Source organism: Oncorhynchus masou, chromosome 14, assembly GCF_036934945.1.
Source record: "Oncorhynchus masou masou isolate Uvic2021 chromosome 14, UVic_Omas_1.1, whole genome shotgun sequence".
Taxonomy (NCBI): Eukaryota; Metazoa; Chordata; class Actinopteri; order Salmoniformes; family Salmonidae; genus Oncorhynchus; species Oncorhynchus masou.
In genome coordinates, this window is record NC_088225.1 from 16,415,265 (window position 1) to 16,428,841 (window position 13,577).

The 13,577-nt window shown below is 40.1% G+C and overlaps 1 protein-coding gene across 1 annotated transcript; it reads right to left on the reverse strand.

The window, feature by feature from the left end:
- Window positions 1-19: 19 nt before the first annotated feature.
- Window positions 20-13,326, reverse strand: LOC135554380 (hepatic leukemia factor-like). Its single transcript, XM_064986664.1, has 4 exons — window positions 12,940-13,326; window positions 9,582-9,938; window positions 3,697-3,914; window positions 20-3,197 (listed from the first exon to the last, which is right to left on the reverse strand). The coding sequence occupies exons 1-4, from the start codon at window positions 13,049-13,051 to the stop codon at window positions 2,982-2,984; spliced, it is 903 nt and encodes a 300-aa protein (XP_064842736.1). The 5' UTR covers window positions 13,052-13,326; the 3' UTR covers window positions 20-2,981.
- Between the last annotated feature and the right edge of the window lie 251 nt (window positions 13,327-13,577).

The window sequence follows — 13,577 nt, forward strand, 5'->3', positions numbered from 1 at the left end:
ATAACAAGTGTGACACTCATCAAAAGAAACAGAAAATACTTTATTAGACACTATGAATTACAGATCAGGAGGCCAAGGACTGAATATCATATGTTATGCATTCATTCCATGACAGACAAGACAGAATGCTCCTTTCATTGTGTATCTATGTACCCTCTGAAACAGTCCATTGGTGTTGCCATTAATACAATGGTAATTAGTTTTTTAAATAAGTAAAAAGAAAATTGTAAATATATAGAATATTTGCTGCATTAGATCTGAACCTATTCAAGTGGTGATAATGACATTACATCGCTGAGAGACTGAGGAACAGTCAGTGTATTCAAGGCACTGGAATAGACTCAGAATTATGGTTACTTTTTTCCATTCATGGGTGAGGTAGTGAAGTCACTCTACAGGGAGGTATGTGGGCAATGTGTGGACTGGTAATGGCTTTATCCTATTCTTTCATATGGTATGTCCATGGTACAGAATGGCATGTTAAAGTACATGGACACACACAGCTAACAAAACCCATATCTGTACGGATGGGCTATAGACATGTGAATAAGGAAAACCACCTCCAGCCATTTCTCTACAGCCAAAACATATCTATCCTCACCTTGGCTGGACCATGATCTGCAACAGGTAAGGAACACGACACTGTATTTGGTCAACTGTGAAAGTATTATAGCACAATTAGAGAGATTTCAGTAAGCTATGCAGTGTCATTGAGAGTAATATCACTCAGGCAGTGGGCTTACTAGAACTGCAAAGGTCGAACAAGCAGACAAACAGCAGCTACAGTAACCTGAAATTGCCCTCCCCTTCATTGTAACATCGTTCTAACTAGTGAGCATAGATGGCGCCAAATATTAGTCATATTAGTTTATATCAGAATATGACTAAAGGTAAACCTTTTCAGTTTTACTATCGGTGACATATTTTGGCCATCTCTGAGTGAAGGAACCCATAACAGGAGTCTAATTGAGACACCTAGTGGTGACATCGGGGACAATCAATAGCAAGCAAGTGTTGGCATCTCCTTTGCAATAGTGGGTCTCTACAGAAACCGATTAAAGATCATTTCATACATTCCGTCCTCCATACTCACAACTTTATTTCATGTGAACGTTGGGGAGACTCGAGCTTCAAGCACTACGATTCCATGACACAAGGAACTAAAGGTTACTGACAGCTAAATCTATAGTATATAACCCGGATACAGGAGTGTCTTTGAATAATGCCCAACAGTATCCCTTACTGCTGCTGGATTTGGAGGAATCTGTAAAACTACCACATTATTATGGTTAAGATATCAAAACACTACTATATTGGTTCTTTGAGTAATGTATTTGTATTCTTTAATATAATAATAATAATAATAATAATAATAATATTCTGGATTCTGTGCCTTTAAAATACATAGCCAGTAATGTATAGGAAAAATACTGTACAAAAAAACCCATATAGAATAGCTTTATATAAACATCTCTTATAACCAATGTATCATCTCTGTACTGAATCTTTTGGTTTGTAGTAAACTAATTGTTTGGGATAACCACAGTACTGGACAACACCATTCAACTTTTTTCCCCCAACATCTTTTACATTCATACAGCCATCTTACAGAAGAAGGCAAACACATATCTACAAAAATACAGATATCTCTATTGATTATTAAAAGAACCACTCTTGTTAATCATGCTAAATAAAAAGGAAATAATTCAACCTCTTTGCGATTAGCTTGAGGTTTGTGTTCTGAGAAATCATGCTGAAATATTCAAATAAAAACAATGAGATGATAATAATAAGAATAACAATATCAACGACACAAATAGAAGCCATAATAATAACAATTCAATATTCCAAAAAAATGAATCTGTCCTTAACAGAAAAGATACAAACATATCAGGCAGATTAGACTGAGGAACATTGCACCAGGGCAGATTGTGACACGTGTTAGAAGATCGGTGCAGAGAGGGTAAGCAGAGTTGTGGAACAGGCTGCAGCAGAGGGACCACTGAGCACAGGGTGGGAAATCTGTCCACCATCACCATGCTAGCTAGCGCAACTCCCAACACAAAATGACCGTGCAACTGGAGACCAAGAGGTGCTCTGATTGGGGAATCGGTGTGGGAGGAAAAACTTGGTAGCATGAATTAATATAGCTTTGGAAAAGATTATTGCTCAATGTGTGATAGAAAAGAATCGCTGGTTTTTCTTTTCAACTGTACAGTTATACTGAGGTTTGAGAGAGAGGTTAAGTGCTAACAAAGGAAATATTAAAATCACAAGAGTAGCTTATAGTCCTGATGTGATGAACTGATGTTACAGTGCCGCAATAGAACAAAAATGGACACGAAAATGTATAATATTCACAGAAGTACAATAACAAAACAAATTGCAATAAGAATGTACGGTACAAACCGAGAGAAGGGATGCTACAGGAAGGTACAGGACATAACAGACAGGAATAGGGTCTTAGGTAGGAGGAGAATCCCTCTAAAAACAGCACTGGAAGAACATAAGGATGGGGAGGGAGATACATTACAACAGCTCTCAGTCCTGATCACACGTATAAAACAGGTGAGAAAGGGGGAAAACAAACACCATGGCATCATTTACAAAATGAACAGTGGAAGGAGGGGACAGGCTAGGGATCCGGAGAGTAGGCTGTTGGCTCATTAACACTCAAAGTGCCTTGTAGTACTTGAAAAGGAAAGTGTGTGTGCATACTGTACATACATACATACATACATACATACATACATACATACATACATGTTTGTACATGAAGGAGGAGTGAGAAAACAAAAGGAACAAACAAACGGATGCCAGTGACAGAATTCAAAATGATAGAATCCTATAGGATTATCATGTACAGGGGTGAGGGGCTGGTGTGTGTGGGGGCCAGTGCCATCAAAAGGGAGGAACATTGTCCTTCAAACTCTTGGGTGAGGGGGTGAGAGGGAAGGGTGTGGCGTGGACGTTGGGGAGGTTCACAGGGGCCCATGCCGAGCCTCGTATTTGGCCACAATGTTTTTGGTGCGACCCAGTTCCTTCCTCAAGTCGGCCACCTCTGAGCGAAGTGCACCGTTCTCCTTCTCTAGGAAGCCAGCCCGGATGGCAATTTGGTTCTCCTTCAGTCGCCTGGCATCTCGTGATCTTTTGGCTGCTACGTTGTTCTTTCTGCGTCTGGCCCAGTACTTGTCATCCTGGAAAGTGGTATTGTAAAAATATAAGTGATTCATCTGAGTAATAAACAGTATTCCAAATGTGACCTATTATTTATGTCATCACGCATCTCATTTTGCCTTATTACATTTCCATAATGTTGTTTAAAACTGCCTGACACATTCAACCTCCTTTGCACCCTGCAGGAAGCCATCTTACCTCAAACAAAATAGTACATGTGATAGACCTCTTCCAACAACATCGTATGACTCGGGTAAAGGGTGAATGACCACAGCTAAACCTGTCAATCTAAATCCTGGTCAAGTTCGCCTCCTCCCTGTCAATACTGAAAAAGCTGCCGGTTTGGGTTTGCGCCAACGCTCCTCCTTATACTGTGGTTTAAAATACTTCTGGTTATTTAGGTGGAATAAGTCCACTTGCTGCTTACGTAACATAAAGAAAACATGGTGCTTAACGTTTTTGGCCAAACAAGTGGCGAACCCTTCAACCTTCCGCATAAGTAGGTTCCAGGTAGGTTACCTTGAGATCTTCGGGGATGAAGATCTTGCGTGCCTTTTTGATCATGGGCTGTGGTTTGAGCTCCTCTGGGGCGAACTTGCGTTTTCGGGGGTCAAACATCTCCTGTCCGGGTACACTGGACAGAGCCAGGTCTGCAGGGTCGGGCTCGTAGCCAACTGGAACTTGAATAGACTCTGGATCGATGGGGCTGGGGGTGTTCCTGGCAGCTGAGGGCAGCACTGCAGGAGAAAAGGCAAAGGAAAACAGGTTAGAGGGTCTGCTGAATTACATCTGGGCACTGTTTAGAAGAGACTGTACTCTCAAAGAGCAGGCTTTGAGGTGCAATGGTCCTTGAGAAAATAATGGTTAGAAATTAGGCCTTATTAGACCTCAACTAGTTTCCTTAAAATGAAGGTTCTAGAATCTGCCATTAAATGTAATATAAAAAGATATGACAAATGTGGCAGTCATTAGTACCCCATACTACTACCCCATACCAGGGGTACTTTTGAGTTCTCTAGAAAGCCCCCTTTAAAAAGTCCCTAGGAGGGCACTTAGGGGACACTAACACATGTGTGCCTATTTATATCATAGTATTCTGCCATTCTCTTCTTTAACATGGTTGTGCTTTACAAAGCTGATCCTCTAGAATAGGGGTGTTAACCATACAGCCCGGTTCAATGCGCACTACGGGTGGTTTGAGTTTAAAAATCTCTCGTTTGTTTTTCAACAGGACAATGACACCTCCTTGCTGTGTAAGGGCTATTTGACCAAGAAGGAGAGTGATGGAGTGCTGTGTCAGATGAACTGGCCTCCACAAATCACCTGAACTCAACCCAAATTGAGATGGTTTGGGATGAGTTGGACTACAGAGTGAATTCTTCTACTTCAAAGAATCTCAAATATATTTAGATTTGTTTAACACGTTTTTTTTGGTTACTACATGATTCCATTTGTTATTTCATAGTTTATGTTTTCACTATTGTTCTACAATGCAGAAAATAGTACAAAATAAAAAGACAAACCCTGGAAGGAGTAGGTGTGTCCAAACTTGACTGGTACTGCATACATGCATACATGGGTCAAGCCCTCCATCCCAAAATGTCTAAAACCAAATTGAAAATGTGTAGAAATGATAATGGACCTACATTCATATAGTTTCTTGACTGTGTCCAGCTCGCTAATAATCACCAAAATGAAAGCTAGACAGTCAGGGAGCATTGGAAATTCAGAAAACTACTAGACTATTTATTGCGTCGACGACCGTATGCGGCCCCCGGGACCTCGTCGACGACTGTATGCGGCCCCCGGGACCTCATTGACGACCGTATGTTTGACAACCCCTGCTCTAGAATCAATACCAGCCTTGCAAGTGAAGACGGACTATATTCTTATGTCCATCTTATTCTATACATGCTCATCAAGTCAATGATTATTTCAGCTAAATAATTCTACAACTGGCCTTGCCCACAGGGAAGCAAAACAACTGTGGTTGCACCTTTTAACCAACAGGTGGAGCACAGAGAACACAAACACACAGATTTACCGACACACAGACACTCTCACAAACACAGAAGATATGTTATTTAAGCTTTTCTGGGGCCCTGTTATCAGTGCCTCTAGTCAGCTGAGCTCAGGCAGACAACATTTTGTCTGTAAATTGACTGAAGGCAACCTCCTCCTCAGCCAGCCTCAACATGTGCCTCTGCAATCTCTCTGTGGATGTTACGTAACACCTAATAGATTTCTATTGCACAGAGCAGCAGGTCAGCAGTTGACACGGTTTCACATTCTACCCTTCATCATTCATTGGATTAGCAAGCAGAACTGAAGAACTTAATTGGATGGCTTCATCAAATCATCTGTAATTTGATTGGTGGCTGGCGATGAGCATCTTATGACAGTAAGCTAATAGAGCCCAATGTCAGTGTATTTACTTGAGATTCATCCACTTAAACAGCTTGACAATTACAACGATTCACAATCGAAGGACTGTAGTCTTTTGTAGTTGGTTTGAAAATGTAATGAGGAATGAAAGAAATACAAATTCTTCCTGCTGACGGTGAAAACACTTCACTCAAACAGAATTCAAAGGCTGACATTTTAGGTCACTTCCTACGTCATGACCCAGCTTCTCTGTGCTTTAAGCTGGCTACGGCCTTAAGCCTTCTGACCTTTGGTCACAGCAGCTTTTCCAGCTCCAGCTAGTCCTGGTTGAGATTTAAGCCGAGGCCAACATTCAGGTCTGACTTGCTTGTACGTTATGCAGAAGGAAGTAAGACAGCTACTCCAACCCTTTCAGAAGAGAAAACAAATATGTATGAATTTAGAGAAAACAAATATGGATGAATATGTATGCACTCACTACTATAAGTCGCTCTGGATATGAGCGTCTGCTAAATTACTAAAAATGTACACACGCAAGCGTGACAACTACACTCTAGCGTTGCCAGTGAATCACTGCATCAGTAGTCACCGACACATTAAGCTAAAATGGCTGGCCATCCAAAGTGATACTTCAGCAGGGGTCCAAAATCAATGCCTCATTTTAGTGAATTGTCAAGAACACGTTGGCTGCATGTTTAGTCCCCAACAAAGACAAGCCACTGACTTAACACTGTCAGCTTAGTGCCAAGCTACTTACAAGGGCTAAATCAGACGCTGTCCAAAACAATCTGTCAAAAGTATATCACCTGTATAAATAACAAGCACTGTGGCCCAGACATCTTATCACTTTAACCATTAATTCTGACCAGATTACTGGAGTAAAAATACAGTGACATGCTTTACTGGCTAAGAGTGGCCTGGTGAAAAGCCTGGCTGATTGTGCCCTATAATATTTGGCTGTGACCTCTCCTCTATGAACCTCCAATAGGAAGAGACAACACACACCCATCTGACAACATGTGTCAAACGTCCACCAAACATAGAAGGTAAGAGCTCTGTGTCTTGTTCCTTCTCCTGTAGGTAAATGCTCAGATTTGCATTGTATGGGTGGGTAGTAGAACCAGTGCAGATGGGATGGAGGGCTAAGATGGCTCTGACCTGACTCTCACCTGCATGTTCTTCCTCTGACTGCTGGACAGTCAGGAGAGAAACTCAAACCCTCTTAAAACTGGTTTGATTTTCATGAACATGTTAAGCTTGACCCCTAAGGAATGACAACATTGAGTCTGTGCCCTTCGCAAACAATCTTCAAAATGAAGTGTGAGCTAGTCGGGGATTCATATTATTATGTTAAGTGTTTACTGTATCTGAATGTGATGCTAAACAACATGGAGTCAACAGAACTAACCACGCCTCCCCTTTATCTGTTTACTATAGGCAGAGGATTTCCATAGGTACTACACAGCTTATCAGACAGCCACTTCCATGGCACACAAGTTTAGACCTGACCTTTGACCTCATCTACGTTCCACTTCCCTTTTGGCCCCTGCCAATAATACACTGTGGGCCCCTTATTGATCTGTCTGGTGAGGGACAATTAAAAGGAGGGAGGAGGGGGAGATGCTCATGCCATGACAGTGGGGAGATAAATACTGAGAGGAACATTGTGGTCACTGTACATACATTGACGAAGGACATACATACGTATGGCTGTGTTTGGCATGAGTAATAATGGCATCATTAGAAACAAACTATTACACTTCTGTCTGTGACTACTTTCAAGGGACAAGCTAAATCATCTTAAAATATGTCAAACAGAAGAAGTTGTGAATGTTTTGTTTTTTGTCCATGGCAATTGTGAGGTTATTTTTGGAATGGATGGGAATTTAGGGCATTTGCAATTCCTTCAAATGTGATTGCAAATCACAGTAAAAGCATGCTGGGTGGATCAGAGTAATAGTGAGGGGGAATTGATACAGTAGAGTATCGTAATATTAATATTATTTATGACAATATATACATTTTATGACTCCAAGTATCAATTCTCAACAACAAACCTTTGGTATATTTTCTGCTAGGTAGTTGTTGTTAGCTGGCGCTAGTTGGCTGTACCTGTGCCAAAACGTTGGTATTTCTCCTTCTATAGCTTTGGCCTCAATTGTCTATTAAATGGCGAGCCAACATGTTTTCAGCACATTTATTTCCATGACGGATCAAAACTAATTTTTATCATGGGTCTCTCGTGTCCCCCTGCAGCAGACATATTGAGCAATATGTCATGAACATCGAATCACAGAAATCGCCGTATCAAATCAGAATACATATAGAATCGCAATAAATATCGTATTGGCACCTAAGTATCGCGATAATATCGTATTGTGAGGAGCTCTGGTAATTCCCAGCACTACCATTTAAGTGGTAACTCATATGAATTCAAGTCCACTACACAGGCCAGTTTCACTAGATCACCATCACTGTTTACGTCGGGACTTGGTAGATCATTAATGACTAAGATGAAAAACCTTTGGACATACATAGGTCTATTGGAATAAAAATGCAGCAGAATGTGTTTTGTGTGAGAGTTCAACTTCTATTTAATCTGAGGATGTTTACTGATAATGATGTCAACTCATATCCATAAAACCTCAAGAACTATGGGACAAATAATATAGGTCCCACCGAGCAGAGACATTGTAAACATGAGCTTCTGTTATACACTGGAACATTATAAAAAGGCAGGTTTCCATACAGTGTGGAAGTGATTATAAGGATGGTTTTGACACACTGTGCTCTACCAACAATGGTAATGAGAAGATATCACACACACCAACCAAAATACGTACCAAAGTTACTATATAACACAAACCAATGGGCACATATTCCCGTTAAACATATAACATACTTATAACTGATGTGATAATCAAGTATATGTAAATAAGGTGTTAAATAAAATAGGGTCATAAAGACAACTACCATCCTCATCATTAATTAACTAGTTTCAAACTAAAACAATTACAGGCAATAGAATCACTGTTTTCCCCTCGACTGGAAGATTCAGATAGGATGTCAATTTTTTAGCAACAAAGAATTGGCTAGCACAAACCAGATCACATCTGCCTGCTCCAACAAACACACCAATTACACTGACCATCTTTATTCACTCCCCCACTTTCAAGAGGCTGAAACCATAACAACTAGCCTTAGGGAAGATGTTTGCCTTGGTGATGCCTGTAAATAAAGGTATGTTTATCCTCACACCTCTAAATAACTGGGTACCAGGAATGTGTGTTTCATTAAGGAGGAACGTTTTACTTGTTTATGGTTGTCTCTTCAGTAGGCAGCAACAGATACGTCAGGATTCACCTTAGGCAAACAAAGCAAAATAGAGCATCGCGTGCCAAGCAACAAAATGAGCCAAATCTAAATCAATATTGGAATTTCATCAGGTATGTAGTAAAACTGTGAATGTTTGTTGACAAAAACTACACAGTTGAGGGATCAAAACTATAACCCACCCAAGTTGTACAACTACTGTCCCTCCAGTTTAACTTTCTAGTACTTGGCACAATGCCACTCAAGCTCCAAAGTCCAGGGCCAGAATTGTAGAAGAAATGTCCTAGCATACTCAAAGCCCTTGAAGTAGCCTAAATACTGAGAAACCTCTATCTGTGTTTTTGGTCAGAGTGGAATGGGGTATACAGTATCAAATCAAATTTTATTTGTCACATACACATGGTTAGCAGATGTTAATGCGAGTGTAGCGAAATGAGAACGTTCAGTGTTGAGAAGACAACATGGTCATGATATGCGTGCTGAGTACACCAGGTGGATAAACAGCGCCAGGGGCATATTATTACAAAGCGCAACAACTAAGGCTTTGACCATAGAGATTTGCCCACAATTTGAGAGCTGTAGGAGGGTTGTGTGTGTGCGCGTGTGCGTTTGGTTGACCTTGCAGATGTTAGCCCTCGTTTGAGAGTGTTCCTGTGCTGTGTGTTGTGAGTGATATGGTCTTTTACCTGCTCTGGCTGGGGGGCTCTGGAGACAGTTCTGGGAGACCATGGCTGTATGAACGGAGGTAGTGGCGTGGCTGGTGAGGTCAACCACAGAGGGTATGGGGGGTGCTGGGGAAACCTGCTGGATAGTGGGCTGCCGGGACTGCTGTGGCTGATTTTGGTTATTCTGAGCTGAGTTTGCGGGGATGCCATTCTCTGACAGAAACTCTTCCAGGTCCATGTACTCTAGCTGAAAGTTGTCCCCATCATATGGCAAGGTCTTGTCCCACAGGGTTGGCCCTAGGAAGGCCGACTGTGGAGTATTGGCACCGCCTTCCTCATCCAACTTTTTCTCTTTCCCATTCTTCTCTTTTCCAAAACCTGAAAATATTTGGAGAGAGTCATATCACTGTTAGACCAAAACAGCCAAACAATGCCTTTACAATGTCAAAACGGCTAAGCCAATAAAAGGCAACGTTTTTTTATATTTTATATATAAATAAATGTCTACTTGAGCCATATTTGAATGTTTATATACTTGATGCAAATAGATAAATAACCAAACTGCAGTAAACACCCCATCAACTCCAATAGCAAAAAAAACATCTAGGAGACAACCTCCAGTCTCAGGAAATATATTTTAATTTCTCTTCAACCTATTTCCAGAAGTTTTAAAGAGTTTTTCAAATCTTTATCTATATATTCCCTATCAAGTTGTTGACAAATAAATACTAAATGGTTTCTAGACTGGCTAGTCTTTGGAATACTAACTATAGTGTATTTACAGTAGATTACAAACTTCCCACAATGTACTACTGTTGGACTTGTTTTTACCCTTTAAATGTATTTTTGTAGTCGTGTTAAGATTTTTGTCTACGTTGTTGGGAAAGTTGTCAAAATGTCAGTTCTTTTAAAATGTTAGATATAATGTAGTTGATAAAACAGCGGTTGTTTGATTGGTAGAAGATATTTCTGATTTAAATAGCAGAGAAGTAGACCAAGATGCCATATCCTCTAAGTTTTTGCCTAAGTTGTTGGGAAAGTGGTCCAAATAGCTGATGTGTCAAAAGTCTAAATGTTTACTCATTGTCTCATGGTAGAAATGTGCTCACCCAGTGCTATTAATGGTATATTTCTGAAACGTATATGACAGTTGATTCAACAGTGGGAAGTTAGCTCAACGAATGCAGTGGATAACCATTACTAAAACAGCTGTCACTTTTGATCAGAAGAAGATCATTCTGTTCTGATTACAGATTTGAATGTGTTGTCACGACACCAGAGATTTGACTTCGATACCAGGTTTAGTATCACGATACCAAAAATGATACCAATTGAAAAAGAAAAAAAGGGTATTAGCCAAAGTCACAGAATGGTAATTGTTCCAGATGGATCTTTTGAGTCCATTATCATTACATTTGTAAAAATGTTTTAATGTATGCATTAATTAATTATAAAATAAATGTCACTTTTTTTTTACCAATCAAACTTCATAACATTATGATCATCGTTTATTTGAATGGTAAATCTCTAGTCTATTGATAAACTGGGTAAATCGTGATGTAGCCTAGGCCTATTTACAATACAAGGGAATGCATATTCAATAGGAGTGTGTCCATGCATTGAGTTATTGACCTTGTCTCGGCTGATTTCATTGGAATACAGATGAAAACCAATTTGTTTTCCTTCCATTTGGGACTTATTTTAAAGTATGCACGTTCTCTTTAAGACCCATGACGTCATTCACACATGCACACACTTTTGAAAACATTTATTAACAGTTTCAACATTTCCACATGCTGTTTTTCATTATTCAGGTGTGTTAACTTATGTGCAGCATAAGTGGTGATGCAGCTCCGACTCCCAGTGGTTCCTCCTGACAGGCTTGGGCTAGCAATGAGTAAGTGGAGCAGGCACGGTGCTCTCGCGCTAGAAGGGGACATCGGCTACGCTGATAGTCAGACTTGGTCCTACCTCAATCCGTAGACGACATGACAGAAGTATCAAATATAACAAAAATGCTGGTACCCAACCGTTTTTCAGGTTCTAGTATAGAAAAAGTACTGAAGTTTCGGTGTATCGTGAAACACGCATTTGAATAGCAGAGAAGTAGACCAAGATCTCATACCCTCGAAGTGTTTTTGTCTAAAGTGCTGGGGAGTTTGGCAAAAACATTATTTTTTTCAGAAAATGCAGTTGATGCGGTTACTAAAAGAGCTGTACCATTTTATCGCAACAATATATTTGTGTTACAATTTCAGATTTCAATAGCAGAAGTAGAGGAAGATGCCATACGCCCTAACTTTTTGTCTAACTTGTTGGCAAAGTGTCTATGTAGCTGATTGTTGTCACAAGTTATTGTTCACAGTGCATAGAATGTTGGATGTAATGATGTCACAATGGGACCTTTAGAATGTTGAAATCCCTTTAGTGGATGGAGGACAAAACGAAGGGCAAAAAGCTTTATAGTTTATAAAGTGCATCCAAAAGTTGTATTCAAGCACACTGGTCCTGACCACTCTGCACTTTTTAAACGTTTGAATGACGTTTATAGCTTAAACGGTGTACGAAAAAAAAATAGCACTCCAAATAATAATAAGTACTGTATGCCAAAACTTACAGTGGGACGTTTTCTGTCGTAAGTCACATGAATTAAAGGGATAGTTGCTACACTGTATCCTTATCAGGCCGAACCTGTCATAACAGGAATGTATTTTTTGACATTTAATGACAAATTGCAACCATTATGGATCATACTCTACTCCTTCCCGATCTGGCCAGATGTAGTAGTACTAATACATTACACTTAATGCGGAAATCAGCAGTATAAACAATAACACAGCGAATCCCCGACACTGGTTCGGTAAAAAGCTGAGGGATGGGGCTAGAGAAATGTAACCACCGAAATGCATAGACATTAAGAGTTTGAGTTAAGGATACAATAATTGATTACCATCCATGATATCAAAATTATAGTTTTAACCATGTTAGGGCTATATAGTGTTTGTTTACAAACATTGGAGTAAAACAATCTTATACTTGGGGTTCGACAGTTGAACTAAGCTCATGAGGCATTTATAAATTCTACTCTTCAAGAATCAATGAATTTAGAAGTCAAACAATGGATGTAGCAACAGTGATTGTCCCTTTAAATTTACACTTGAATCAACGCCTATTCTTAGTAAACAAAGGTGAGAAACACCGGGCTACTGAAATATTGTAGCCATCCGAGACGTTGTTTTTTTTCTGCATTGTATCTTGCTTGCTCACGCGCTGCAACACTGACAGGTCATGCTTGAAAGCGAGAACGACAAAACAATCGTCTCAAAAATGAATGTAAACTACCACGTAACAAATTATTTGATGTCTGCGTTTTGTTTACCTTCATGATGAAATGGCAGCTTCATTGGATTCTCCAACAGGGATTTCAGTACGCCATTAGTTGGAGTTTGGAAAGATGAGTTTAAAGGAACAGGTCTGGCCATTTTCTCCATTGGTCTGGAGGACGATAGTATAGCGTACAATTGCTGTTATTCCAAAAGAAGACCCGCGTTTGAAAATATGTTAAACAAACACCAAACGTCAACGCTTGACCCAACCTGTAGTTCAGACCGAGAAATTGATATCCGCGCAGAAAATAACAATTACGTGGTTCGTCGAACGACACTAGTTCGAGAAGGCAGAGAACTAACTGGATGTGAAGCTCAAGATGGTTCACAATCCATTTGTGGACACCTATGTACATGACGTCAAACCTTTGGCAAATACTTGAATACCGACTCTGCGAATGAGAAGGAGGGACTGACCACTGCTGAATTGGGAACTTTTTTGTTTCACGTTTTTTCCCTATCATTTTTTTCTCAGCCCTTTTCTCCTTGAAAATATATATGTCAATCATGTTAATTGACAGATTACTCCGACATGGCGTACAAAATCGTTGTACTACCCACATCCATTAGCCTTGGTATGTAGTGCAAGATCCATAGATTGAGCCCCCCCCCCCCCCCCACACACCACACA

Bases quoted from the DNA above. Each gene is read 5' to 3' on its own strand.
- LOC135554380 (XM_064986664.1), bottom strand. From the start codon at position 13,051: ATGGAGAAAATGGCCAGACCTGTTCCTTTAAACTCATCTTTCCAAACT. The intron at 9,939-12,939 runs GTAAACAAAACG...AAATATTTTCAG, and splicing joins GCTGCCATTTCATCATGAAG to GTTTTGGAAAAGAGAAGAAT. The intron at 3,915-9,581 runs GTAAAAGACCAT...TTTCTCCTGCAG, and splicing joins GAGCCCCCCAGCCAGAGCAG to TGCTGCCCTCAGCTGCCAGG.